The sequence below is a fragment of the Oryctolagus cuniculus genome, chromosome X (genome assembly GCF_964237555.1).
Source record: "Oryctolagus cuniculus chromosome X, mOryCun1.1, whole genome shotgun sequence".
Taxonomy (NCBI): Eukaryota; Metazoa; Chordata; class Mammalia; order Lagomorpha; family Leporidae; genus Oryctolagus; species Oryctolagus cuniculus.
The window spans coordinates 73,163,022-73,190,464 of NC_091453.1; the positions used below are offsets into that span (position 1 = coordinate 73,163,022).

The window sequence follows — 27,443 nt, forward strand, 5'->3', positions numbered from 1 at the left end:
CACCCTGGGAGATAGTGATGATGTACTAAGTAGTTGGGCTCCTGCCAACCACATGGGATACCTGGATTGGGTTACCATCTGCTGGCTTTGGGCCCAGCCCTGGAGCCATTGTAGGTATTTGGTAAGTAAGGCAGCAGGAGGGGAGTTCTATCTCTTTCTCACACAAATACAATAATTTTTTTTAAAAAAACGAGTGGGTCTGTATAAATGTAAATGATTTCCTTCACTGGACTGGGCTGGATTTTCACATCACCCAAACTTTGCAGGCCCAACCCCACTTGCTGCCTCCACCTGCCTATGTGCTCTTGCTTCCCCTCACTTGCAATTTAAGAAATATTGGCTGTTTCCAGGAAACTGGGCAGGGAGAGCATTACAAGCACAAATCAGAGATAAGAGTTTTTGGGGCCAGCACTGTGGTATAGCAGGTAAAGCTGCTGCCGGCAGTGCCAGCATCCCATATGGGCACCGGTTCGAGTCCCGGCTGCTTCACTTCCGATCCAGCTCTCTGCTATAGCCTGGGAAAGCAGTGGAGGATGACCCAAGTCCTTGGGCCCCTGCACCCACATGGGAGACTCAGAAGAAGCTCCTGGCTCCTGGCTTCGATCAGCTCATCTCTGGCCCTTGTGGCCATGTGGGAAGTGAACCAGCAGATGAAAGCTCTCGCTCTCTCTCTCCCTCTCTCCCTGTCTCCCTCTCTCTGTCCCTCTCTCCCTCTCTCCTTCTCTCCCTCTCTCCCTCTTGCTCTAACTCTGCCCCTAAAATAAATAAATAAACTTTTTATAAAAAATAATTTTTCTTTTGGAAATAAAGAAGGTGCTCACCAATCATAAAGCAGGTAGACTAATCACTGTTCCAAAGTTGACTTTGATAGGTAATTGATAGGAAAGTTTACATCCTGGTATCACAAAAGTTAGGCAATAGTTTTTCCATTGAAACTTTTCTTATTAGAAATTTCCCTAAACCCCCATCCAAAATCATGCAATTTCTCTTACTCAATTCAGTTCTTGGGCCTTTCCCTTGTGCAATTAGTTCTGTATAGAAGACATCAACTACTGTGGTCCACTTTTTTTTATGCATGCTTGAGTCGAGTCCCGGGTGCAAGTCCCACAGCTCAGGAAAGCGTACCATGCTCTGGGACCTGCTCCTAGGGTCCACTTTTTAAATTTAATATCATTCCTTAAATTCCCAAAAAAGGAGGTGTTCCATAATCAGTTGGAATCAGTTCTCATGGTTTGATAAACTACTTCTTAGCAAAATCCCTAGAGGCTATCAAGTTACTGGTAGACTGGATTCAGAATTTCCTCAGCAAATCTACGTTTCTTCTAAACTCTAAATCAGTAAAATTAGTGTTATAATGTTCTTTCACTTAAAAACAACCTCTCTCTCTCTCCCTCTCCCTCTCCCTCTCCCTCTCCCTCTCCCTCTCCCTCTCCCTCTCCCCCTTTCCTGGTTATTCACATAACCCTTCCTCCACATGTATTCTGCCTTTACCATTGTCTGCCCTCACTGAGGCTAAACCAGTGGGGCTTACCCAATCTTGAACTTGAACCTCCAAAACTCTACAACAGAAAGAACACCCAAATTGAAACACTGCTGATAAGAAAGGAAACACATCTTAGGAAAGGGAAAATTAGCTGTTGACCAGGACTGACCTAGTGTTTACTCTGTTGCAGCATCATTTGTTATTTTTTTAAGATTTATTTTATTTATTTGAAAGACAGAGTTACAGAGAGAGGTCGAGCCAGAGAGAGAGAGGTCTTCCATCTGCTGGTTCACTCCCCAAATGGTCACAATGGCCAGAGATGAGCTGGTCTGAAGCCAAGAGCCAGGAGCGTCTTCTGGGTCGCCCATGCAGGGAGGAGGAACAAGAGTGGGAGTGCAGATGAGAGGGCGGGTTCGGGTGGGAAGAATCACTATGTTCCTAAAGTTGTATTTATGAAATGCATGAAGTTTGTATACCTTAAATAAAAGGTTTCTGGGGAAAAAAACAAGAGGGAAAATGAAAAACCCTTTCTCAGTACAAAAATCAGAGAAGAAACTATTAAATTTGACATGAATTATGAAGTTTAAAATCTGCTTGATTGATTAATTTTATTATATATAATTAATATCTCATTGGATATAAAATTGCAAATGTTTAAAAATTACATTAGGGTTAAAATTATTCCATTAACTAATGCACAATGGCAATGAGTATCCTGATGTTTTATTATTTATACACTGGAGCAATTACACTAATAATTAGAAAATCCCTGGTTTCTTCTAGTTATAAAGTGTTCTGATTTTATTTCTACATAACAATTTAATATCAAGGTCTATGTTGCGGCATAGCAGGTTAAGACACCACTTGCGAGGTGGGCATCCATATCAGAATGTAGGTTCAAGTCCCGGCTGCTCCACTTCCAACCCCGCTCCCTGTTAATGTGCCTGGGAAGCCAGAAAATGATGGTTCAAGTACTTGGGCCCTTGCCACCCATGTGAGGGATCCAGATGGAGTTTCTGGCTCCTGGCTTCAGTCTAGCCCAGACTTTGCTGTTGCAGCCATTTGAGGAGCAAACCAGCGGATGGAAGTTTTCTCTCTCTCTCTCTCTCTCTCTCTCTCTCTCTCTCTCTCTCTCTCTCTCTCCCCGTGTCTCTCTCTCCTCTGTCACCCTACTTTTCAAATAAAAAATGAAAAAAACTTTCTAAAATCACTTGGTATTCATATATTTATGTGGTTTTTTTTTTACATTTTTATTTATTTATTTGAAAGTCAGAGTTACAGAGGGAGCCCGAGAAACAGAGAGAGACCTTCCAACCCCTGGTTCACTCTCCAGATGGCTGCAACTGCCAGGGCTGAGCCAAGCCAAAGCCAGGAGCCAGGAGTCTCATCTGGGTCTCCCACGTGGGTGACAGAAGCCCAATTACTTGGATCATTCTCGCTGCTTTTCCCAGGCCATCAGCAGGGAGCTGGATTGGAAGTAGAGCAGCTAGGATACGAACTGGTGCCCATGTGGGATGCCAGCATCCCAGGCAGCAGCTTTACTCCATACACCACAACTGTGGCCCCCTATTTACATATATTTAATTGATATTTTGTAACTTGCCACACTTCTTCCAAATTGGCATTTAGTGGTGACTCTTGAATTATTATTTTGGTTATTTAAGAAGCTAGGCCCAGAGATCTATCCTCTTACTTGTAGTTCAGTACTCTGTTCACATGACTTCCATCAGTTCAGTCTATCATGGTTGTTAATTTCAGTTAGAAACAGATCCTCAGAAATATGTTTTAATCTAAAATTTGTTCCGTTCCTCCCCTTTGCTTTTTAGGTTGAATCAACTCTGTTTGGCAAGATAATTAAGATATTTAGGGGTTCATTTTGCCAACCTTAAGCTTACAGAAAAGTAGAAGTGAAGATTATCTGGCATTATCCCTCAGGATGTCCCAATTATAGCTGCCACAGATATAAGATAAGGTATAAGGACCTTAAATTTAATTGAAGGAAATGACAAAATGAGAACTGCCCTAAAAAAGTTCCACTCAATTCAGCTGTCAGTTCGGCCTATTTAAGTATGAGGGTACTTCAGGAATTTGTTGGGGGAAATAGGATTAAAAGATGGGTTTGCACGTGGGAGACCCAGAGGAAACTCCTGGCCATTGCAGCCATTTGGGGAACCAGTGGATGGGATGGAAGACCTCTCTCTATGCCTCTCTCTCTCTCTCTCTCTCTCTCTGCCTCTACCTCTTTCTAACTTTGCCTTTCAAATACATAAATCTTTAATAAAAAAAAAAAAAGATGGGTTTGTTTCAGTACAGAAAAATTTGGGGACTCATGCATTTTTCCATAATACAATTTTCCATGAACTTTTTAACACCCCTTGTCAGCATGGATTTCAAATTTTTATTGTACCACGGTGAACTTATCTGTTGGTTCCAGTTTTCATGAACTTTTTTAAGTACCCTCATATTGAGCTATGCCTGACCTAAGTCTATTTTGTCTCCGGATGATCTCTAATCACTCCTTTTTTTTTTTTTTTTTTTTTTTGACAGGTAGAGTTAGACAATGAGAGAGAGAGACAGACAGAGAGAAAGGTCTTCCTTTTTCTGTTGGTTCACCCCCCAAGTGGCCGCTACGGCCGGAGCGTTGCAGCCAGCACGCTGCACCAATCCGAAGCCAGGAGCCAGGTGCTTCTCCTGGTCTCCCATGCGGGTGCAGGGCCCAAGCACTCCGGCCATCCTCCACTGCACTCCCTGGCCACAGCAGAGAGCTGGACAGGAAGAGGAGCGACCGGGACTAGAACCCAGTGTGCCAGTACCGCAGGCGGAGGATTAGCCTAGTGAGCCGCAGCGCCGGCCCTAGTCACTCCATTTGTCCTCTATTTTTTCTAACCAGTTACATTAAGTGCTGGGAAAATGCGTCAGTGCCCAGCCCCCCACCCCACAATAAGTGTAACCTTGCTTGTTCTAGCTTCTGTAACAAATACTTGGCTTTGTAATTAACTCCCAACCAGATGTGGTTTTTGTCTTTATAAGCTTACCCTTGAACTCAATCCGGGCTGCATGATTTGGAAAACACATGCCCCTGTGCAGCCACTGGCTTTCAAAATAAAAACTCCATAATTTGGCCATGAGACTTCAGCCTCTTCTGTAAAAGTCTCGCTGTGTTTTAATCGGTGCACCCCACAACAATACATCCGTAAGTAATTTCTTACCACTTCCAAAGTTGTTGAGGAGTAGGCATTTGATTTGGGGCCGGTGTTGTGGCACAGCAGGTTAAACCACCCTCTGTGACGCCAGCATCCCATATTGGAGTGCTGGTTGGAGACCCAGCTGCTCCGTTTCTGATACGTCTCCCTGCTAATGCACCTGAGAAGACAGTGGAAAATGGCCCAAGTACTTAAGCCCCTGTGACCCACTTGGAAGACCCAGATGGAATTCTGGGCTCCTTCAGCCTGGACAGGCCTCAGCCACTGCAGTCATCTGGGAAGTGAACCAGCATATGGAAGATTCTTTCTTTCTTTCTTTCTTTCTTTCTTTCTTTCTTTCTTTCTTTCTTTCTCTCTCTCTCTCTCTCTCTCTCTCTTTCTCTCTTTCTCTCTTTCTCTCTTTCTCTCTTTCTCTCTTTCTCTCTTTTTCTTTCTTTCTTTCTTTCTCTCTCTCTCTCTTTCTCTCTCTCTTTCCCTTCCTTCCCTTCCCTTCCTTTCCTTTCCTTTTCCTGCCTTCTTTCCTTCCTTTCCTTACTTCCTCCCTCCCTTCCTTCTCTCTCTCTCTCTCTCTCTCTCTCTCTCTCTCTCTCTGTCACTCTGCCCTTGAAAAAAAAAATAAATCTTTAAAGCAGAAGAAGAAACAGGAAAAGAAATAAAGAGAGGAAGGGTGGGAGGAAGGAAGGAAGGAGCCCATACCCTGGGCTGCTGGTGTGGTACAGCAAATTATGCTGCCGGTTGCAACAGCAGCATCCCATATCGCAGTGCCTCTTTCAATCCAGCTCCCTGCAAATGTGCCTGGAAAAGCTGCCAAAGGACTGGCTGGGGCCATTTGAGAAGTGAACCAGCAGATAGAAGACCTCCATATCTCTCTCACATTCGCTCTCACTCTTGCTCTACCTTTCAAATAAGTAAATAAATATTTTAAAAGCAGCAGCAGCAGCCAGCATCCCATATCAGAATGCCAGAATTCCTGACTTCAGCTCCTAATTCCAGCTTCCAGCCAATGCAGACCCTTGAGGCAACAGGTGATGTCTCAAGTAATTGGGTCCCTGCCACCCACGTGTGACACCTGTATTGGTTCCTGGTTTCAGCTTGGCCCAATCCTGGCTGTTGCATGCATTTGAGGAGTGAATTGGTGGATAGGAACTCTGTCTCTCTTTCTGTCTCTACCTCCCAAATTTAAAAACAGTAGAAAATGAACAGAAATACTGATCATAAACCACATATTGCTAGGCTAGCAGATGACTAGTTTAAGGGGCTGGATAAAGAGAGGGTTACATATTCCTTTTGCTGAAGCACACGGGTGGAGATAGTTACTGTAAGAAAAGTATGCAATTTTTCTCTGGGCTGCAAACTTATTTGGAGTGTATCAGGCTCAAGACGTTAACACAGACTTTGTGCCTTCTATGCTACCTGGGCAATACGGAGCTTAGATATCATAGCTCACCCCAATCGCGATAAACTTTCCTAATTTTTCTTGGGATTAGGAAAAAAAACCAAATTATATGCAATATATATTCTCAATCATACATAAATGCATAATTATACACAGAAGGCACACGAAACACATACAGAATTGGATGTGTTGTTCATACGACCACTCTGTGAAATGTATCTTATATTCCGCCATCCTTCTCTTCAGGTACCACAAAGTTCGAAGCTGAGAAAGGACTTTATCTCCTCTCCCCGTTAGTTTAGCTTTGAGAAGCCACTCGGAACTAGAGGAGAGCGTAGACCCAGTTGCCCTACCGGCTTGTTTATACCGATACACACGTCCGTTCAAGTCTGCAGAACCGCCTACGTCCGGGGAAGGGGTTTACCGACGTACTCGAAACGATTCCCAAGGTTCCCCTCAGGTTTGGGTGGTTGTAAGGTGGCGGGATCTGAAAGCCAAGGCAACCGGGATCTTCCTAGACTGGTGAGAGCGCCCCCTTCTTCAGCGACTTCTGGGATCCTGCAGCAGCAATGGCTCGGGTATCCGGCTCACGGAGCCCGGAAACTTCGGGCTCCGGGGGAAAACGTCGCAGTTCGTCGAAGAGCCCCAAGCCCAGCAAATCTGCTCGGTCCCCGCGGGGCCGCCGCTCTCGCTCGCACTCTTGCTCTCGATCCGGGGAACGGAATGGCCTCAGTCACCATGTAGGTGGCCTCAGTCACAGCTCAAGAAACCAGTCCTACCGCTCCCGCTCGCGGTCACGTTCTCGAGAGCGGCCCTCTGCGCCTCGGAGCACACCTTTCGCTTCTGTCTCCTCGTCCACCTATTATGGCGGCTACTCGCGCCCCTATGGGAGCGACAAGCCGTGGCCTAGCCTCCTGGACAAGGAGAGGGAGGAAAGCCTGCGGCAGAAGTGAGTGACCCCCCTCCCCCACTTTTCCTTTTACGAACCCACCTCCCTTTGGAGTCCGATTTATCATTCATTCCTCTTGTGGCCGTTTGTGTTCGCTCATACTTGCCTTGTATCCGTTTTCACCCCGTTATCCAGTCCACCCATGGCGACCCTTTTATACGTCCTTTTATTCCCTTACATTTTCATTCATTATACATTGCCATGGTTTCGTGCTACCCTCTTCCCTCTTCGGGGTTGTTAGCAAACGCGGTCAAGAGCCTCACATCTACCAGATTTATAGCATTTACTTGGTTGTGCCATTATCATTTGAGAGCCCTTTTATTGATTATAGAATTCCCAGTGCCTAGCACTTTGCAAACATGCAACCATTGCTTATTGAAGAAATAGGCTTGATTTAACAGAACACGTAAGTGGTAATGTTTTGTGGGGAATTGGGAAGGTTGAAATCAAGGGTTTAAATTGGAGAGAAGGAAAATCTTCCCCTCAGACAAGGCGATGAATGTAGGAAAAGTGACCTGCTAGGCTGTAGATGAGGCTACCTTGAGAAAGGACTTGCAGAGTGGTCTCGATCTTGTTTGATCATGAAAAATGATATTGGGGTGAGATCAAATTTCTAGTAAGAGTGAGTATGGAGTGGAAAAATGCATGGTTTAAGGGGAAAGGAAAAGGTTTATAATTATTGCTGTGGAAGCCTTTGTCTCTAATGTTTATTAAAGGTTAGATTTATGTATCCAGTACTGTGCTGAGGACTAGACATGCTGTATGTGTCAGAAAATGAGAAATGTAAAAGTATTTCAGGCATTGAGGAGCAAGTTAAAGTTTCAGCAGTTGAGAGGTGTCTTTGTGATTCTTTTGCTAACTGCAGTTTCATCCAGGAATCAGACTGTCTGAAATTGATGTGCTTATTTGGTATTTAACAACAGTGTGAACTTGAGCGAGTTGCTTAACCTCTCTGAGTTTTACTTCTTCACTATTAAAAAAAAGATAAAATTAGTATGAAGGATTTTAGGGTTGTAATAATTTAGTGTTTGGAACATAATAAATACTCCACAAGTGTTAGATGTTAGTTCAGCATGCATGGAAGAAGAAACAGTGAAAACAGTCCTGAGTTAGGTTACTTCCAAGTTAAATTTTTCAGAAAAGTACCCAGAGGCTTTATCAATCAAAAAGCAAATGGTTTCTTAGTGGAAAATCTCCACCAAAATATGTCAGAACTACTTGAATGAAATTTGCATTTGTACATTTAAGGAGATAAGTAATTTATCTTAACAGTACAGATGAAGCCAGGTGACAGCAGGTATGAGAACAGGACTCCAAGCACTGTAGAATTTGGCTGATACTCTTCTCCCTATATGTAAATATTCCAAGTATGTCCCCTTTTAGATTGTATGTTTCTTAAAGTGGGAAATGCTGAGTCTGACTCTGCATAATGATGATATAATTTCCCCCTGAAGAAATAATATAATTTATTCAAACAAACCAGCTATATTTATTTTGTAAGGATGTTTAAAAAGAAATCAAATCACAAACAGCCAAACTTTTAGGAAGTGGGCCTTTTTTTTTTAACTTTAAGAGTAATAGCAAAAATTAAAACAAACCACATTATAAAACAAAAGAAGAAAATTTTAATGTCCTCCAAAGAATAGAGAATGTACTACTTTTCCAAAAAGAAACTAAAGGGAAAACAGAGAGAGAACAAACCCTGTGTCTCACTGAGTACAAGTTTTGTCAAATAAGACTTTTTTTCATTTTTAGAACTTTTGTTTTCTGCTTTTATCAATTCCTGGGCTTCTGAAAGCTGAAGATTTGAGCAAATCAAGAGACTCCTCTTTACTTTCATAAACATCTGAACAAATGAAGTTATTTCCAAATGTAAAACTCTGTCACAAATTGCAGACAATAAAATGAATAATGAATAGTTATATCATGAATTAGGCAGAAGGGAAATACCTTCCAGTCTCCCAGGCTGTCGTTTCTGACCCAGCCACCCAAGCTATTTGTAGTTGCTACCGTTTGATAGTACTATCAGAACACCAAAAATCCCAAGTGATGAATTTAAACCAAGTTTTTATCAACATTTAAAAATAAAGAGAAATTAGACTTAACTGGGATCTTGTTGGATTTGATTATATATTTAAGAACAATTCAACCATTGAGTTATAATTTGTATACCTATACCTTCTAGGAGATTAAGTGAGAGAGAGAGGATTGGAGAATTGGGAGCTCCTGAAGTATGGGGACTTTCTCCAAAGAATCCTGAACCAGAGTAAGTGGTTTCAAAATATTGTATTGTATTCTACTGTTTAAATTCTAAGTCTGTTGCCAAAATTTTTAAGTGAAGAACTTTAAGTACATTTCACGTTTTTCTTCTTTCTTGTCATTTATGCGGTTCTACCCTTCAAGTTTTACTTTTAAAGATAGATTGATTGATTGATTGATTGATTTGAAAGGCAGAGTGACAGAAAAAGAGAGAGACAAAGAGAAAGAGAAAGAGATCATCCATCTGCTGGTTCACTCCCCAAACGAATACAACAGCCAAGGCTGGGCCATCACAAAGCCAGGAGTCAGAAACTCCATTCTAGTCTCCCACATCGTTGCAGGAGCCCAAATATTTGGGCCATCTTCTGCTGTCTCCCCAGGCATTTTAGCAGGAAGCTGGATTGGAAGCAGAGCAACTGAAATTCCAATATGGGATCCCGATGTTGTAACCAGCAGCTTAAACCATTATACCACAACAGCAGTCCCTACCCATTAAGTTTTAAAAACATGGAACTGTGGCATAGCAGGTAAAGCATCCCATATGGGTGCTGGTTCAAGTCCTGGCTGCTCCATTTCCAATCCAGCTCTCTGCTGTGGCCTGGGAAAGCAGTGGAAGATGGCCCAAGTCCTTGGGCCCCTGCACCCGCATGAGAGACCCGAAAGAAGCTCCTGGCTCCTGGCTTCGGATCGGCCCAGCTCCAGCCATTGGGACCATCTATGGAGTAAGCTAGCAGATGGAAGACCTCTCTCTCTCTCTCTTTCTCTCTCTCTCTCTCTCTCTGCCTCTGCCTCGTGTAACTCTGCCTTTTAAATAAATAAATAAATCTTAAAAATATAAAAACATGGAACTTATATAAAGATTAAGACATGTTGTTAGTAGATCTTAGTCTGCTAATTGTTCGCTTTCAGTTGTAAGTCATGGGGTGCTACTGTTCTATTCATAGAATGGTTCAGTGTTAAATAATAGTGGTGGGCATTTCAGAGTGCCTGCATTGGAGTCCCAGCTCTGCTTCCAATTGCAGCTTCCTGCTGATGCACACCTTGTGAGGCAGCAGGTGATAGCTCAGTACCTGAGTTCCTACTACCCATATGGGAGACTCAAATGGCGTTCTGGGCTTGACTTCAGCCTGGCCCAGCTCCAGCTGTTGTGGGCATCTGGGGAATGAGCCAGTGAATGGAAGATCTCTGTCTCTCTGCCTTGCGACTAAAAATAAATAAATATTTTAAAAAACAAATAATACTTATATTATTTTGAATTGTTTTTTCTCAACCTAGTAGCAGATTGCGTGTCAGATTAATGCAATTAGCATTACAAAGGTATTTTTAAATGAATATACTAGTATGTTTTGCGTAGTTATTGTTCCTGTATATAGTACTATCTGAAGGCTGCTTTTCCTTTTTTCTCTTTGATGTTATTGGTAAGTCTCTTCTTCCCTCTCGGTATGCTTTAAGGTGAGTTAAGACAGTATGCTTGGCCGGTGCCGCGGCTCACTAGGCTGATCCTCCACCTAGCGGCGCCGGCACACCGGGTTCTAGTCCCGGTTGGGGCGCCGGATTCTGTCCCGGTTGCCCCTCTTCCAGGCCAGCTCTCTGCTGTGGCCAGGGAGTGCAGTGGAGGATGGCCCAGGTGCTTGGGCCCTGCACCCCATGGGAGACCAGGAGAAGCACCTGGCTCCTAGCTCCTGCCATCGGATCAGCGCGGCGCACCGGCCGCGGCGGCCATTGGAGGGTGAACCAACGGCAAAGGAAGACCTTTCTTTCTGTCTCTCTCTCTCTCACTGTCCACTCTGCCTGTCAAAAAATTAAAAAAAAAAAAAAAGTATGCTTGACAGGTAAATCTGTAATTTTGTGAAATCATGGGAAAATATTATTACCTGAAATTTTTCTCATAGATAGCTTTGGAAAATGCTTCATGAACTAATTGATAGAATTAAAGTTGGAAAGAACCCTGAACATTGTTTTCTGGACAATGCCTAAATTATTTCAAGTGTTATCTTCAGGGGAAATGATTATAGAATGTCGGAACTCCCTTTCTGAACTGTTATAGAATTTTAGTAATACTCCCTTTCAGAATTCTCTGCAACAAAATGAAATCTCTTTAGATTATTGTTCGTCAGGTTCTTTTTGCTCTGGGGAGACAGAACAGTTGCTGCTACTCTATGTTTTCTACACACAATTAAATTATGCAACCTTCTTAATCTCCAGCATCTTTTATCTTTCTTTATGGCTCCCATTTCTCTACTTTTTTTAAAGATTTATTTATTTATTTGAAAGAGTTACAGAGAGAGGTAGAGACAGAGAGAGAGGTCTTCCATCCGCTGATTCACTCCCCAGATTGCTGCAATGGCCAGAGCTGAGCCAATCCAAAGTCAGGAACCAGGAGCTTCTTCTGGATCTCTCACATGGGTGCAGGGACCCAAGGACTTGGGCCATCTTTTACTGCTTCCCCAGGCCATAGCAGAGAGCTGGATCAGAAGAGGAACAGCCAGGACTTGAACCAGCTCCCATGTGGGATGCTGGCGCTTCAGGCCAAGGGTTTAACCCACTGTGCCACAGTACTGGCTCCACCCATTTCTCTACTTTTGCCCTGTAGGTTTTTCTGAAAATACTAATCCTCCATGCTGTTTTGTTTGAGTAGCATTTTATAATCTCCAAACAATTTTGCAAATCTAAGTTAGTTTATTATTACATAGGTAGTAGACCCTTGAATTGCACTCTTACAACACTAGTCCAAGACTTGCTTTAAGTGGTTTTTAGACAGTCATTGTAACTGAAAAATTTTAGGTCTATATTTTTATACTCCACGGTCCATGTTTCATCACTTTTCTGATTCTTGCAACCATTTTCTTGAAATTCAGCTCTGATGAACATACACCAGTAGAGGATGAAGAGCCAAAGAAAAGCACCACGTCGGCTTCTTCTTCAGAAGGTATTTTTAAGATACAGGGCTTTCTTGAGAAGTTAAAAACTAAGTTTATAAATAGTTGAACATTATACTTTGCTTTTAATTGAATTGCCCATCATCTGTTCCTTGTCAGTATTTTAAATGCAGCCAATTCGATATTCAGAAATACTCTTTTGGAAATGAGATTTTTGCTTGTATCCTCTATAGATGAAAAAAAGAAGAAGAAGAAGTCCAATCATTCAAAAGAAAGGTCCAAGAAGAGGAGAAAGAAAAAATCATCTAAAAGAAAACACAGGAAGTATTCTGAAGATAGTGACAGTGACTCTGATTCTGAAACAGACTCTAGTGGTAAGAAAACCAACATCATTCTGCAAGCTTTGCTTCAAAACTAGTTTTACTTCTTAAAACTTATTTTAGAAGGAGCTTCTAAAAAGCAATAATAATAGCCAAGAGTTTGTGAATGCTTGCTGACTTTGTGTCAGGCACCCTGCTAAGTGCTTTATGTTTGGTATCGATATTTAATCTAAACAACAACTTTAGGGTACACCTTATAGATTAAGAAATGGAGGGTCCTCCGCCTAGCGGCGCCGGCACACCGGGTTCTAGTCCCGGTTGGGGCGCCGGATTCTGTCCCGGTTGCCCCTCTTCCAGGCCAGCCCTCTGCTGTGGCCAGAGAGTGCAGTGGAGGATGGCCCAGGTGCTTGGGCCCTGCACCCCATGGGAGACCAGGATAAGCACCTGGCTCCTGGCTCCTGCCATCGGATCAGCGCGGTGCGCCGGCCACAGCGGCCATTGGAGGGTGAACCAACGGCAAAAGGAAGACCTTTCTCTCTGTCTCTCTCTCTCACTGTCCACTCTGCCTGTTAAAAAAAAAAAAAAAAAAAAAAAGAAATGGAGGGACTGGCCCTATGACGTAGCCACCTCCTGCAGTGCTGGCATCCCATATGGGCGCTGGTTTGAGTCCCAGCTGCTCCACTTAGATCCAGCTCTGTTATGGCCTGGGAAAGCAGTAGAAGATGGCCCAAGTCCTTGGGCCCCTGCACCTATGTGGGAGACCTGGAGGAAGCTCCTGGCTCCTGGCTTTGAATTGGCTTAGCTCTGGCCATTGGGGAGTCAGCAGGTGGAAGACCTCTCCCTCTCTCTGCCTCTGCCTCTCTCTGGCTCTGCCATTCAAGGAAAAAAAATAAATCTTTAAAAAAAAGAAAGAAAGAAATGGAGGCACAGGGCATGTTATAAGTATCATACCCAAAGTCACACAGATGGGATTCAGACCTAAGAAGATTGACTCCAGATTGGTTGTACAAAGTTGTACAAGGCATGTGGCACAGACCAGGTGAGGAGATTGGGCTACAGTACACGTGGCACCAAAGAGAACCTTAGAAAGCTACATCCATTCAATGGAAGGGTTATTTTATGTAAATAATTCTCACGCACAGTGGACAATTCTGTACATTTTTTTTTCTTTAAGTACATCATAAAGGGGCTGACGTTGTGGTATAGCACCCATATGGGCACCACTGGCTGCTCCACTTCTGATCCAACTCCCTGCTAATAGCCTGGGAAAAGTAGTGGAAGATGGCCCAAGTGCTAGAGCCCCTGCCACCAACGTGGGAGACCTGGATAAAGCTCCTGGCTCCTGGCTTCAGCCTGGCCTAACCCTGGCCATTGCAGCCATTTGGAGGGTGAACCAGCAGAGGGAAGACTTCTTTCTCTCTCTCTGTCTCTATATCTCTCTCTAACTCTGCCATTCAAATAAAAAAAATAAAAATCTCTTCAAAAAAGGTGCGCTGGCTTCAAGCTGGCTGCTGATTGATTCAAAGCACCCCCTTTGGAGTAGTACATCACCAAAAAAACACTTTTTTGTGCCCTTTCCTGGCTAATGATCGAGTAGAAGGCACCTCCTCTGGGACTGACACACTGCAAAAAGGCTCCCTTTCCACTGATGCTCCCTGGCTTGCCTGACCACTGTTGTCTCTTTTCTTCCTCACTGCTGAAAGACCCGACTTTCTTTCTTTTTAAGTTTCTAAATATTTATTTTCATTTTATTTTTTGAAAGGCAGAGAGACAGAGAAAGAGATAGAGAGATAGAGATCTTCTGTCAGCTGGCTCACTCCCAAAATGCCCACAACAAGGCTGGGCCAGCTTAAGTCAAGAGCCCAGAACTCAATCCAGATCTTCCGCGTGCATAGCAGAGACCCAAATACTTGAGCCATCATCTGCTGCCTCACAAGGTGTGCATTAGCAGTAAGTTGAATCAGAAGCAGAGGAGCCAGGACTCAAACCAGGCACTCCAGTAGGGGATGCAGCCATCCCAAGCAGCAATTTAATTGCTGTACCAAACACTCACTCCTGGACTTTGCTAAAATATACACCTTAGCATGTCAGTCCCCTACGTAAAATCCTTTGATGGCTTTCCATAGGCTTCATGGTAAAGTTCAGACCCTATAATTACACATACCCTGCCACTCTCTTACACCATCCTCTATAGCCTGAGAACTACTGTGTATCTGCTAGGCATCCCATGCTGTTTCTCTGTACTCTGTTACTTGGTATGAAGAATTCCTGTACCTGTACAGTCTCCTCCTCCACCCAGCTTGGCTTATTCATTGCAACAATTGGCGTGTGTTGCTTTTGTAATAAACTGGTTTTAAAAAAAACTGGTTTAAGAGTTACCTTTTCCTGGTCAACCATTCTTCAACAACTCTCCCCAAATCAGTATGATTTTGAGATTCCTCTGTGTGCCCACTGCACCACATGCTTCCCCGTGTCACTCAGATTATTGTTATCACTTCACCTGTCTGTCTCCTCTATTAGACTTAACTCCTAGAAAGCATTCTGTCTCCCTCTCAAACACATAGGTTTTATCCCCCTTTTTGTCATGAAAATCTTCAAGTATTTAGAAAAATAAAGAAGACAGTATAATCAGTAGTATAATTAATACCATGAATTTTACCACCCAGATTTAATACTAATGCATATTTTTGACCTACATTTGATTCAAATATGGTTCTTTTGCTAAGACAGTCAAAGTAAATTACATTGTCATACTTCTACCCTAAATATTTCAGTATGCATCTAAAAAATGGGCTGGCGCCGCGGCTCACTAGGCTAATCCTCCGCCTAGCGGCGCCGGCACACCGGGTTCTAGTCCCGGTTGGGGCGCCGGATTCTGTCCCGGTTGCCCCTCTTCCAGGCCAGCCCTCTGCTGTGGCCAGGGAGTGCAGTGGAGGATGGCCCAGGTGCTTGGGCCCTGCACCCCATGGGAGACCAGGAAAAGCACCTGGCTCCTGGCTCCTGCCATCGGATCAGCGCAGCGCGCCGGCCGCAGCAGCCATTGGAGGGTGAACCAACGGCAAAAGGAAGACCTTTCTCTCTGTCTCTCTCTCTCACTGTCCACTCTGCCTTTCAAAAAAAAATGACATTTTTCTACTTACCAACAATACTGTTAACTCGCTAACTAAATTAATAATAATACCCAATATCACCTAATACCTAGTATGACCTTAAGTTCTATATCCCCAGTGCCTAGCACAGTTCCTGACAAGTAGCAATAAATGTTTGAATGAATGAATTTCTCTGTGATAACAATTGAGACAGCAATAGGATGTTTACTCAAGAGACTTGGGGCTTTAGAGAATTTTTTTTTAATTATAATGTGCTTTACTTTGCAGATGAAGATACAAAAAGGAAAGCAAAGAAAGCCAAGAAAAAGGAAAAGAAGAAGAAACACAGATCGTCAGTTTTTTTCTTTAATTTTTATTATGAAAGAGTTCCAGTGAATATAAAATTACATAAAATAGTGTAATGAATCCCCAATTTGCCCATCCCCCAGGGATTTTTTCATTTAAGTATTTAGTAAGTGTTTATGTTTCAAGTACCATTCAAGGTGCTGGGATACAAAACAGAAGTTCCTGCCCTTTTGGAGTAGCAATTTAAGGGAAGATGCACAATGTATAGAAGTGAATTCCATATATTATTTATTGAGTTTGTTAGAAGAGCTATAGAAAAATAATGTAGAATAAGGACAATAAGGTAGTTGGGGATGGGGGCAGACTGTGGTTTCAAATACAGTGATTAGAATAGGTTTCACCTAGAAGGTAACATATTTTAAAACAAGGATAAATTTGGCAAAACTAAAAATTCTCTCAGCATTTGTTCAGTATATGTACAAATTCTCCAACTGCATCCACTACTAGAACATAAATTTCAGAACTCAAAGAACATTTCAAATGACACCAAGCTAGGCCAGTACCAGTATTACAATTTTACCTGGACCTAACATTTTAGCGTACATGGTTAAACTTTGATGCCTAGGTAAAGGAAACTACTTAAAAATGGTAATTAAAATAATAAGTATACAGATACTTGTATAATATAGTACCACTATATCAAAAGTCCATGTTTGTTTAAAAATATTTTATTTGAAAGGCAGAGTTATAGAGAAAGAGAGAGAGAGAGAGTGAGAGAAATACTCTGCTCCACTGGTTCGCTCCCCAAATGGCTGCAATGGCATGAAGCCAGGAGTTTCATGCATGTCTCCCACATGGGTGCAGGGAGTCCTTAGGCCATCTTTCCCAGGTACATATGTTAGCAGGAAGCTGGATCAGAAGAGCAGCTGGGACTCACCAGCCCATATGGGATGCTGGCCTTGCAGGTGGCAGCTTAACCCATTGTGCCACAACACGAGCCCCAAAAAGTACAGTCTTAAGTGCTCAATGTACTTTCACCTCATTTTTAAAAACTTTTTAGGGGCCAGTGCTGTGGTGTTGCAGGTAAAGTTGCTGCCTGCAGTGCCGGCATCCCATAGGGTTGCCGGTTCAAGTCCTAGTTGCTCCACTTCCGATCCAGCTCTCTGCTATAGCCTGGGAAAGCAGTGGAAGATGGCCCAAGTCCTTGAACCTCTGCACCCACTTGGGAGACCCAGAAGAAGCTCCAGGTTCCTGGCTTCTGGTTGGCACAGCTCTGGCCTCTGGCCATTTTGGGAGTGAACCAGCAGATAGAAGACACCTCTCTCCCTCTCTCTCCCTCCCCCTCCCTCTCCCTCCTTCTCCCTCTCTCTCCCTCTCTCTTTCTTTGCCTCTGCCTCTGCAACTCTGCCTTTCAAATAAATAAATCTTTTAAAAAACGTTTTAATAAAAATCTTTATACACAAAATACTGAGAATAGTATGAATCCCAGATACCCTGTTCATGACTGTATACTCTGAGGGAACACAATTTTTTAAACATAATACCATAATATCACTATGATATCCAATACAATGAACAATTCCTTTCTACCATCAAATATCTATTCCACTTTTAGTTTTCCTGTATTAAAAACACCCCAGGTTTTTCCACTTGATTTCGTCTAATCTGGATCAACCGTTAATCAGTTTGAACAGTTATCAACTCATGGACATTTTCTACCACCCATTGATTATTTTGGAACCAATCCTAGATATATTCCATCCATAAATAATTCAGTACCTTTCTGTAAAAGGCAGTCATTCTTTATTAAAAGGAAAAATAATAACCACACTGCTATTATGCTTAAAATATTTAACAGTAATTGCTCGATTATCAACAATTTCTCTGCAGTTTATTCAAATCAACATTCAAATAATATCCATAAATTAAAATTATTGCATTCTTACAGTGTTCCAGAGAACGTTCTCTGTCCTCAATATTTCCTGTAGATAGATAAAGGTTTACCAAGGTTCAGATTGGTGTTTTGGGGAGGATACTTCATAGGTGGGCTGTGTACTTCTGTCAGGAAGCAAACAACGTCTGGTTTTCTATTTTTGTCATAATGATGAACATTGTCTAGATCTGTTACTTCATTAGGGATTGCAAAATGGTGATACTCTAATTATAACTTTCCTTCTTTATTTACTAGATAGGATAATTCAGTAAGAGAAATTTACTCATTGAACATATAGTATAGTTTGTATAGAAAAGGTAGGATAATTGCTTAATTCTTTTTAAGAATTTTCAAAATAATGAGTTGGAATTTTTTATACCATAATGAATCTAAGGATTTAGACATTTAATGTATTTAACCCATTACACTTAAAATTATTAATGCTCAAATTGGCAAGTCATTTTTCTGTTGTCTTTCTACAATATGAGAACTGTGTTTCACTATTCTTTTAGAGATTTTATTTTTTATTATGAGAGAGCGAGCTCCCATCCATTGGTTTGTTTTTGTTTTTTTTGACAGGCAGAGTGGACAGTGAGAGAGACAGAGAGAAAGGTCTTCCTTTTGCCGTTGGTTCACCCTCCAATGGCCGGTGCGCTGCGGCTGGCGCCCCGCGCTGATCCGAAGGCAGGAGCCAGGTGCTTCTGGTCTCCCATGGGGTGCAGGGCCCAAGCACTTGGGCCATCCTCCACTGCCTTCCCGGGCCACAGCAGAGAGCTGGCCTGGAAGAGGGGCAACCGGGACAGAATCCGGCGCCCCGACCAGGACTAGAACCCAGTGTGCCAGCGCCGCAAGGCGGAGGATTAGCCCAGTGAGCCACGGCGCCGGCGGAACTGTGGCTTTTTAAGCAGCATCTTAACTGCTAGGTGAAAATGCCTACCTCCAAGGATCCCTTTTTATAATGAAAAATGATTTAGTTAAATAAGTTATAAGTCTTTTAATTAAAATTATTCTCTAGCAACTTTGATAGGTCTAGATCATTTTAATCAGTCTTACCTTTCATTGCCTTGAAAAACTGATGCCTTTTAACATGGGAATATTAAGTGAATTTGTATCAAATTATAATCCCTACAGGAAGAAATATAAGAAAAAGAAATCCAAAAAGAACAGAAAAGAATCCAGTGATTCAAGCTCTAAAGAGTCCCAAGAAGAGTTTCTGGAGAATCCCTGGAAGGATCGATCAAGTAGGTTGTTCTGATAGACTAACTCAGAACAGATGAAACATCAAAGTAACCAATTAGTCAAAATGTGAATGTGTTTTTGAACATCTTTCATAGAGGCTGAAGAACCTTCAGATTTAATTGGCCCAGAGGCTCCGAAAACACTTGCCTCTCAAGATGATAAACCTTTGAAGTAAGTAGCAGTGTATGTATATTATCTAAAGTACTTCCAAAAACTATAGCCCTAACTTGCCTTGCCAAACTTATCTCCCTCAAATCCTTTATTTATATCTGCTCAGGTTTCAGCTGAGCTGGTTTGCTAAGTTTGCTGAATTTACTGTTTCCTTTCTCACCTTTGTCTCATTTAGCTTCTTTCCTCCCCCTAATATGCCTTCCCTTCTTTTCCTTGCCCTGTATTTTCTTCCCTACCCAGCCCCCCATTTCTCCCTGTTAATATCCTTGCCATCCATCAAAGCTCTGTTTGAAAGGAGGGAGCATATACCAATCCTAATACTTCCCCTCCACAAGTATAGCTATCCCTCTTTAATCCTCACAGCATTTTCTATTTCTTTCATGCCATGTATTAGATATTTTCCTTATATTGTAGTTATAGCCTTATTAATAAGTGAATTCCACAACGGCAGAAATTATTTTTTTAAAGATGTACTTTGTTTATTTAAAAGACAGAGTTACATAGATAGGTAGAGTCAGAGAGAGAGAGAGAGAGAGAGAGAGAGAGAGATCTTCCATCCATTGCTTCACTCCCCATATGGCCACAACGGCTGGAGCTGTGCCGATCCAAAGCCAGGAGCTGGGAGCTTCCTATAGGTCTCCCACACAGGTGCAGGGGCCCAAGGACTTGCTTTTCCAGGCCATAGTAGAGAGCTGGATTGGAAATGGAGCAGCCAGGACTTGAACCAGTGCTCATATAGGATGCTGGTGCCACAGGCCAGGGCTTTAATCCACTGTGCCACAGCGCCAGCCCTGGAATTATTTTTATATTAAAAGCTTTGAGGGGCCAGCACTGTGGCACTGTGGCATAGCAGGTAAAGCCGCCACCTGCAGTGCCGGCATCCCATATGGGCACCGGTTCAAGACCCAGCTGCCCCACTTCTGATCCAGCTCTCTGCTGTGGCCTGGGAAAGCAGTGGAAGATGACCCATATCCTTGGGCCCCTGCACCTGCATGGGAAGACCTGGAGGAAGCTCCTGGCTCCTGGCTTTGGATTGGCGCAGCTCTAACCATTGAGGCCAATTGGGGAGAGAACCAGTGGATGGAAGACCTCTCTCTCTCTCTCTCTCTCTCTGCCTCTCCTCCTCTATGTAACTCTTTCAAATAAATAAATAAATCATTTTAAAAGCTTTGAGTTTAATAAGTATACAAGAAATAGTCACTGAACTGAATAGTAGCATTTGGAATTGCTTTGAATCAAAATTAGTAGATAATTATTACTGTATAGCATTATTAGTGGTTGTAAGTCTTAAACATACATTAATTTGTAATGTATTATTTTGTTATTGTGGAGTTTTTTTAAGGGCAAAGGGAATCAGATTGAGCCAGGGCAGTAATGTCAATACCTATTAGGGATAAATTAATCTATAGCTATAAACATAAATGTATACTAATACATTTTTTTAAAAAAAAGATTTACTTTATTTGACAGGTAGAGTTACAGAGAAAAGGAGAAAGAGAGAGGAAAAAAAAATTGATTGATTTCCTATCTGCTTGTTCACTCCCCAAATAGCCACAAGGGTTGAACCAGGTTGAAGCCAGGACCCTGGAACTCCATCCAAATCTCCCAAGTGGGTGGCTATTGGGCCACCTTCAGCTGCTTTCCCAGGCACGTTAGCAAGTAGCCAGATCGGAAATGGAGCAGCTAGGACTCAAACTGTTGCTCATATGGGATGTCAGCATTGCAGAAGGTGGCTTAATCTTCTGAACCACAATGCTAGCCCCACGTTCTTCATTTCCAATGCATCTCTGCATTTCTTTGTTAGTTATATAGGTCGTAGAGCAATGTTCACTAATTAAAGTAATTCATATTAAGCTTCCCAGTACACTACTGCTTAGTGCTCTTATTTCCCCCTATTATCTAAGAGAAACAAATTTTGTGCTGTCTTTAGAGATGAGCTTTTTGTATTGAGATGGTTTAATAGAGCTTTTCTGAACTCTGAATTACTTTTTAGCTATGGCCATGCTCTGTTACCTGGGGAAGGTGCAGCTATGGCTGAATATGTAAAAGCTGGAAAACGTATTCCACGAAGAGGAGAAATTGGCTTGACAAGTGAAGAAATTGCATCATTTGAATGTTCAGGTTATGTAATGAGTGGTAGCAGGTATGTTGGCATTCAGTTTAATTTCCACGATTACATCTTTCTTTCTTACTACCAGAATTATATCTTGGTAATTAATTTTCATTAAGTGACTATTCCTGATATAAAGTAGAATGTAACTATTGTTTTGATGTTGTTTTATTGTTCTAAACATGGTTGTCTAAAATTTCAGGTATATATATATATATGCAACTCTACTATATCTCCAACTACAAAGAATCAAGCTTTTCCATGTCTTGTCCTAGTTTATGTTTTAGTACAGATATTTTATCTACTGGAGGATATAGTTAAATTCAGCTATTTATCACAGACACATAAGAAGTGTGGCATTTTGAAAGTTAGGAAGACATTTTCCCAAGACAGTGTTTCCTGGTTTCCAAATTGGCCTCCGGTTCTCTATGCACCCAAGTTTCTGAGAATCAATAGCAGAAAAGAATTATGAAAGATGTTACATGCAGCATGGAGAAATGAATGGAAAGAAGGGGGAGAGAAAGCAAAGTACCAGAAAGAAACAGGAGAGTGAGCTGAGAGGACAACTATAATAAATTCAAATTGAATTTTGGATTCTTTAACTTTTAAACTTTTTAAGTAGATAACTACTTTTAAATGTCATGAGAAGCAAACATTTGCAGAACTCCTGCAGTACCTCTATAACCTTGGAATTCTGGGGGCAATATTTATTTTTATTAAAGATTTATTTATTTCACATGAGAGTCAGAGTTACACAGAGAGAGGAGAGGCAGAGAGAGAAAGGTCCTCCTTCTGATGGTTCACTCCCCAATTGGCCGCAACGGCTGGAACTGCGCCAATCCAAAGCCAGGAGCCAGGAGCTTCCTCCAGGTCTCCTACGTGGGTGCAGGGGCCCAGGGACTTGGGCCATCTTCTACTGCTATCCCAGGCCATAGCAGAAAGCTGGATTGGAAGTGGAGCAGCTGGGACTAGAACCGGCACCCACATGGGATGCTGGCGCTTCAGGCCAGGGCGTTAACCTGCTTCACCATAGCACCAGCCCTGGGGACAATATTTGAAACATTGTATTTGAGGACTAACAGTAAGAAAAAGAAATCAGGCCGGCGCCACAGCTCACTGAGCTAATCCTCCGCCTGTGGCACCGGCATCCCAGGTTCTAGTGCCGGTTGGGGCGCCAGATTCTGTCCTGGTTGCTCCTCTTCCAGTCCAGCTCTCTGCTGTGGCCCGGGAGTACAGTGGAGGATGGCCCAAGTGCTTGGGCCCTGCTCCCACATGGGAGACCCGGGGGAAGCGCCTGGCTTCTGGCTTCGGATCAGCACAGTGCGCCAGCCGTAGCGGCCATTTGGGGGGTGAACCAATAGAGGAAAGACCTTTCTCTCTGTCTCTCTCACTAACTGCCTGTCCAAAAAAAGAAAAAAAAAGAAAAGAAAAAGAAATCAAAGGCTTAAGGATTGGAAAGAAGGATGTGACACCATCATTTTTTGTGAATTGTTTACGTAGAAAATTCCAGAACTACTTCAGATGAATTATAAATAATAAGGCTTAACAAATTGTTGTATATAAAGTTAATACACGAAAATCAATTGTGTTTTTATATACCAGCAACAGACAATCCAAAAATGCCATGAAATAAAAAGAAATCAGCAGTTAAAATAGTATTAGAAAAATATATAGGACTTAGGAAAGTCCTTATATCTTATATCATCTTAATGAAAGATGTCCAAGACCTCTGCAGAGAAGCTGTAAAACATTTTTAAGAGACATGAAAGAAGACCTAAAAATAAGTGGAGAGAGAACCATGTTCATGGATAGGAATGTAGTATTGTAAATCATTTCTCCCCAAATTGATCTATAGACTCAACATAGTTTGAATCAAAATCACAAAAGCAGAATTTTTCATGAAATTTAATAAAGTGGTTCCAAAATGTATATATTAGACTGACAGGCCAAGAATAGAGGTTAATTTCTGAAAAAGAAGAGCAGGAGGGTGAAATACCTGCTATGAGGACTTATTTTGAAGCTTATAGCATTTTAGAAAGCATAAAACAACCAAATTGTTCAATGGAGTAAAATACAGAGTCCAAGGACAGAGCTATGCATGCATAGAACTTTTGCTTATGAAAGAGATGGCTTGTCAGATGAGTATGGAAAGAAGGAACAGACACAGAAAATCCATATGGTAAAAGATGAAAGTAGGACCCTATATAGCCACATACAAAAAGCAATGCAGCCAGACTGAGGACATTAAGAGCAGATATCTTTTAGACCTCAGGGTAGAGAAGCAGTTTTTAAAGACAAAAAGAAAGTACTAACAATAAAATAAAATATTAGTAAGTTCACCTAGGTTAAACATAAGGACTTTTGTTCTTTAGAACATACCTTAAAATAAATAAAAAAGACAAGTTCCAAGCTGGGATAAAATCTTGGTATATATTACAACTGATAAAGAGTTGATGTTGATAACATTTAAAGAATATGTGTAAAGAACTCAGTAGAAAAATGGGAAAATGACAACAATGGGTATTTGTCAGAAGAAATACATATGGTCTACACATACATTAAAAGGTGTTCATTGCATCCACTGATAGACCTTGAACAATTTGCTGTTGTTCTTTTGGTTTGCACTAGGATGCCAAAGAAACATCCCTGCGCTTTCTGTCTGTCTTTGTGGCAGCCCAGATTGAATTGGGGAATACATTTGTAGGGAAAAAAAGAGGTGTTCATTATCATTGAAAATGGAAATCAAGAACATAGTGAAATGCCATTGTACACCCATTTGATAGAAGATTAAAGTTCTAACAATACACTTGAGAGGATGCGGATCTACACAGGATTCCTTAAGTACTGCTAGTGGGTATAAACATTTTGCAAAACAGTCTGGCATTACCTTGGCGATTGAGCTTTCATATACTATATGATCCAGCAACTTCATACCTGCATACCCAAGAGAAAATAATTCCCATGTACTAGAAAACATGTACATGGATGTTTTTTACAGCATCATTCATGTAGCACTTCTATTCCAGATAAACTACCATACTCACTGTACCCTGAGCAACCTGCATGTATTGTCATCATCTTCATTCTCCTCTCTTATCTTCATACTAACCTGAAATGTTTCCTCCCTCTTCTCCTTACCAAGTTTTTCTCCATTTTTCTAGATATAGCTCAAGCTTCTTGAACTTATTTTGTAGGATTGGATACACACATATGATAGAGGTGGATTTTCATGAAGTTCTCCCTGTAAATAAACTGACCTTTTGAAGATGATGGCATTGCTTCCCTCCGCCTCTACCCTTATTCTTCACTGGTTTGGCTCTTGTGCTAAATCTTTTCTTTGGGCCACTAATGGAGTCAAAGGAAATTAAATCAAACTCCTCTTCGATTACAGATTTTAACTTGGTTCTTTTGGTTGTATTTCAAATTAGAATATTGAAGTTGCACCTCAGTTATGAAAACTAAAATCTTTTATCTATCCTACTACCAATTGCACTAAGACAAAAAGATATATCACCTAAGAAGTGTAATTATTTGCCCATTTATGGTTGTTTTACTGAAGACAACTAGAATAGACTTATTCCTTTAGTATTTGAAATGAATACTATTCACTGTGTTGACAGAACATCAGCAATCCTTAAATGAGTATGAGAAACAAATCAAAGGACATGTGAGGCAGATAAAATGAATGATCTTTTAAAACTTTAACCCATTTCAAAGTTTCTCTTCTGTATTAACATTAATGAAAATATGCTATAAAAATAATTACTGAGAAATTAAACCAAAAATAAAATTATCTCCAGGCATCGCCGAATGGAGGCTGTGCGACTGCGAAAAGAGAACCAGATCTATAGTGCTGATGAGAAAAGAGCCCTTGCATCCTTTAATCAAGAAGAGAGACGGAAAAGAGAGAACAAGATTCTGGCCAGTTTCCGAGAGATGGTATACCGAAAGACCAAAGGGAAGGATGATAAATAAGGATTTTCTGATTATTCAGCAGACATTTTTAGTGACAAAAACAGAAGTCTGGGTTCCACACATGCACACAAAAAGATGATTATGCCCTGAACAAGCTTTACAGTGTTACTGTGCCTTCCATTTAATTCTTTCTGTCCTTCAATAAAAAGCTGCTTATTGATACAACTTCAGCAAGTACTTTTGGACCATAATTCCTCTCTGATTTAAAAATCCAAATTAGGAATGAGATCCTACTATATTGGGAGAGGTGGCATGAAGAGACAGTGTGTGATGAGAAAAACTTAAATCTCATGCCATTGCACAGTGCTACCTCTAGCTCTACATGATGCCTGCCCTCCCCACCCACCCCCAACTGAACTTATGAGAAATTATCATTCCTCTGTGTTGAATGTGATATGAATGGACTTGGTAGAAACATAGGAGGACACTTTTGTTTTAAAAAAGATGAAGGCATTGCTGAAAAAAAGAAAATCTACTATTTGAAGACTTACACAATATGATATATAATCTACCCTGGAAATAAAGTATTTTGGCTTAAGTCCCTGCCTCCCCTCCAAAACCAAAAGCAAACCAAAAACAAAACTAACCCACAGACTTACTGAATTGAAAAATGTGGACATTAGGTTTTTAAATTTTTTAATAAATTATTTTAAAATTATTCTTTCAAATATATAATATTAGGACATTACTGTTGTGCCAATGTTTTGATCTAAGCTGTACTTTGATGCTAAGATAACAACTAAACAAATGGGACTCAAGTATGGTCAAGAGTTGTGATAGGAAACATAATGAACCAGTATTTTAGTTGTTTCATAGGATAAAATGATATTAAACCTTTGTAATGCTGTCCTTTATGTAATGAGATTTTATTTTTAAACATTGTTAAATCTTTCAGTTTATGTTGTAAGCTGTCATTCATTTTAATTGTTAACCTTGTACAGAAGTTCCTCACTTTATCATTTTTTATGCTATTATTTATTTCTAAGTTTGGGGAAAATGAAACATTGTAGGATTGTGAGACCACTATCCTTCCCTTATTTTGGTCAATTTTGATTAAGTCACAAGAGGGAGGGGACAGTGGAAGTTTTGACTGTTTTTGTTAAAGTGATTTTGATCTTCATTATTATTATATGCCTAAGATAAATTTAAATTACCTGGTGGGAAAGTATGACTATGCTGTTATAAAATGTCCTCTCCTTATAATAAAGTGCTTTTTTAAAGTCTTTAAATAAGGCTATCATATTTCAAAGTACAAGGCAAAAGTTTTACCATTTAACATAGTTCTAGGAAAATGTCTACCTTTTGTTATTAAGAGGCAGATAGAGACAGACAGAGAGCTGCCATCTGTCAGTTAACTCCCCAAATGCAAGCAACAGCACAGGCTGGACCTGGGTAAAGCCAGGAACTCAGAACTCAATCTGGGTCTCCCACAAGGGTGACAGGAACCCAGTTTCTTAAGCCATCATCTGCTACCTCCCGGGGTTTACAATGGCAGAAAGCAGGAATCGGGTCAGAGCTGGAACTCAAACCCACGTACTCTGATATGGGGTGCAGGTATCCTAACCAATGTCTTAATCACTAGGCCAAATGCCTGCCCCTATCTACTTTTTTTTTTAGATTTATTTATTTGAAAGGCAGAGTTAGAGACATCTTTCATCCTCTGGTTTATTCCCCAAATGCCTCCAATGCCCTGGGCTGGGTCAGAGCAGAGCTAGGAGCCTGGTAGTCCATCCAGGTCTCCCACGTGGATGGTAGGAGCAAAAACACTTCAGCTACCTTACGCTGTTTTACAGGCACATTAACAGGGATCTGGATCAGAAGTGGAGCTTCCGGGCCTCATACTGGCATTTATCATGCTGGCATCACAGGCAGCAGTTTAATCTGTCTCACAATGCTGGCCCCTGCCTCTGTCTACTTTTTTACAAAAATATTTTTTATTTATTTATTTTGAAAGTTAGACTTGGGGCCGGCGCTGTGGTGTAGTGGGTAAGGCCACTGCCTGCAGTGCCGACATACCATATGAGTGCCAATTCAAGTCCCAGCTGTTCCACTTCCAATCCAACTCTCTGCTATGGCCTGGGAAAGCAGTAGAAGATGGCCCAAGTCCTTGGGCCCCTGCACCCATATGGGA

The 27,443-nt window shown here is 41.5% G+C and overlaps 1 protein-coding gene and 1 non-coding gene across 2 annotated transcripts; both read left to right on the top strand.

Annotated features, from left to right (window-relative positions):
• The first annotated feature begins 6,027 nt into the window (after nt 1–6,027).
• Nucleotides 6,028–26,541, top strand: NKAP (NFKB activating protein). The gene is made up of 9 exons (XM_002720129.5): nt 6,028–7,031; nt 9,217–9,297; nt 12,149–12,219; nt 12,403–12,543; nt 15,867–15,930; nt 18,949–19,058; nt 19,152–19,227; nt 21,221–21,370; nt 25,138–26,541. The coding sequence occupies exons 1-9, from the start codon at nt 6,652–6,654 to the stop codon at nt 25,310–25,312; spliced, it is 1,248 nt and encodes a 415-aa protein (XP_002720175.2). The 5' UTR covers nt 6,028–6,651; the 3' UTR covers nt 25,313–26,541.
• LOC127485039 (small nucleolar RNA SNORA31) lies at nt 23,910–24,037 on the top strand. Its single transcript, XR_007912241.1, has one exon. It is a non-coding gene; the product is annotated as a small nucleolar RNA SNORA31 (small nucleolar RNA).
• Nucleotides 26,542–27,443: the final 902 nt, after the last annotated feature.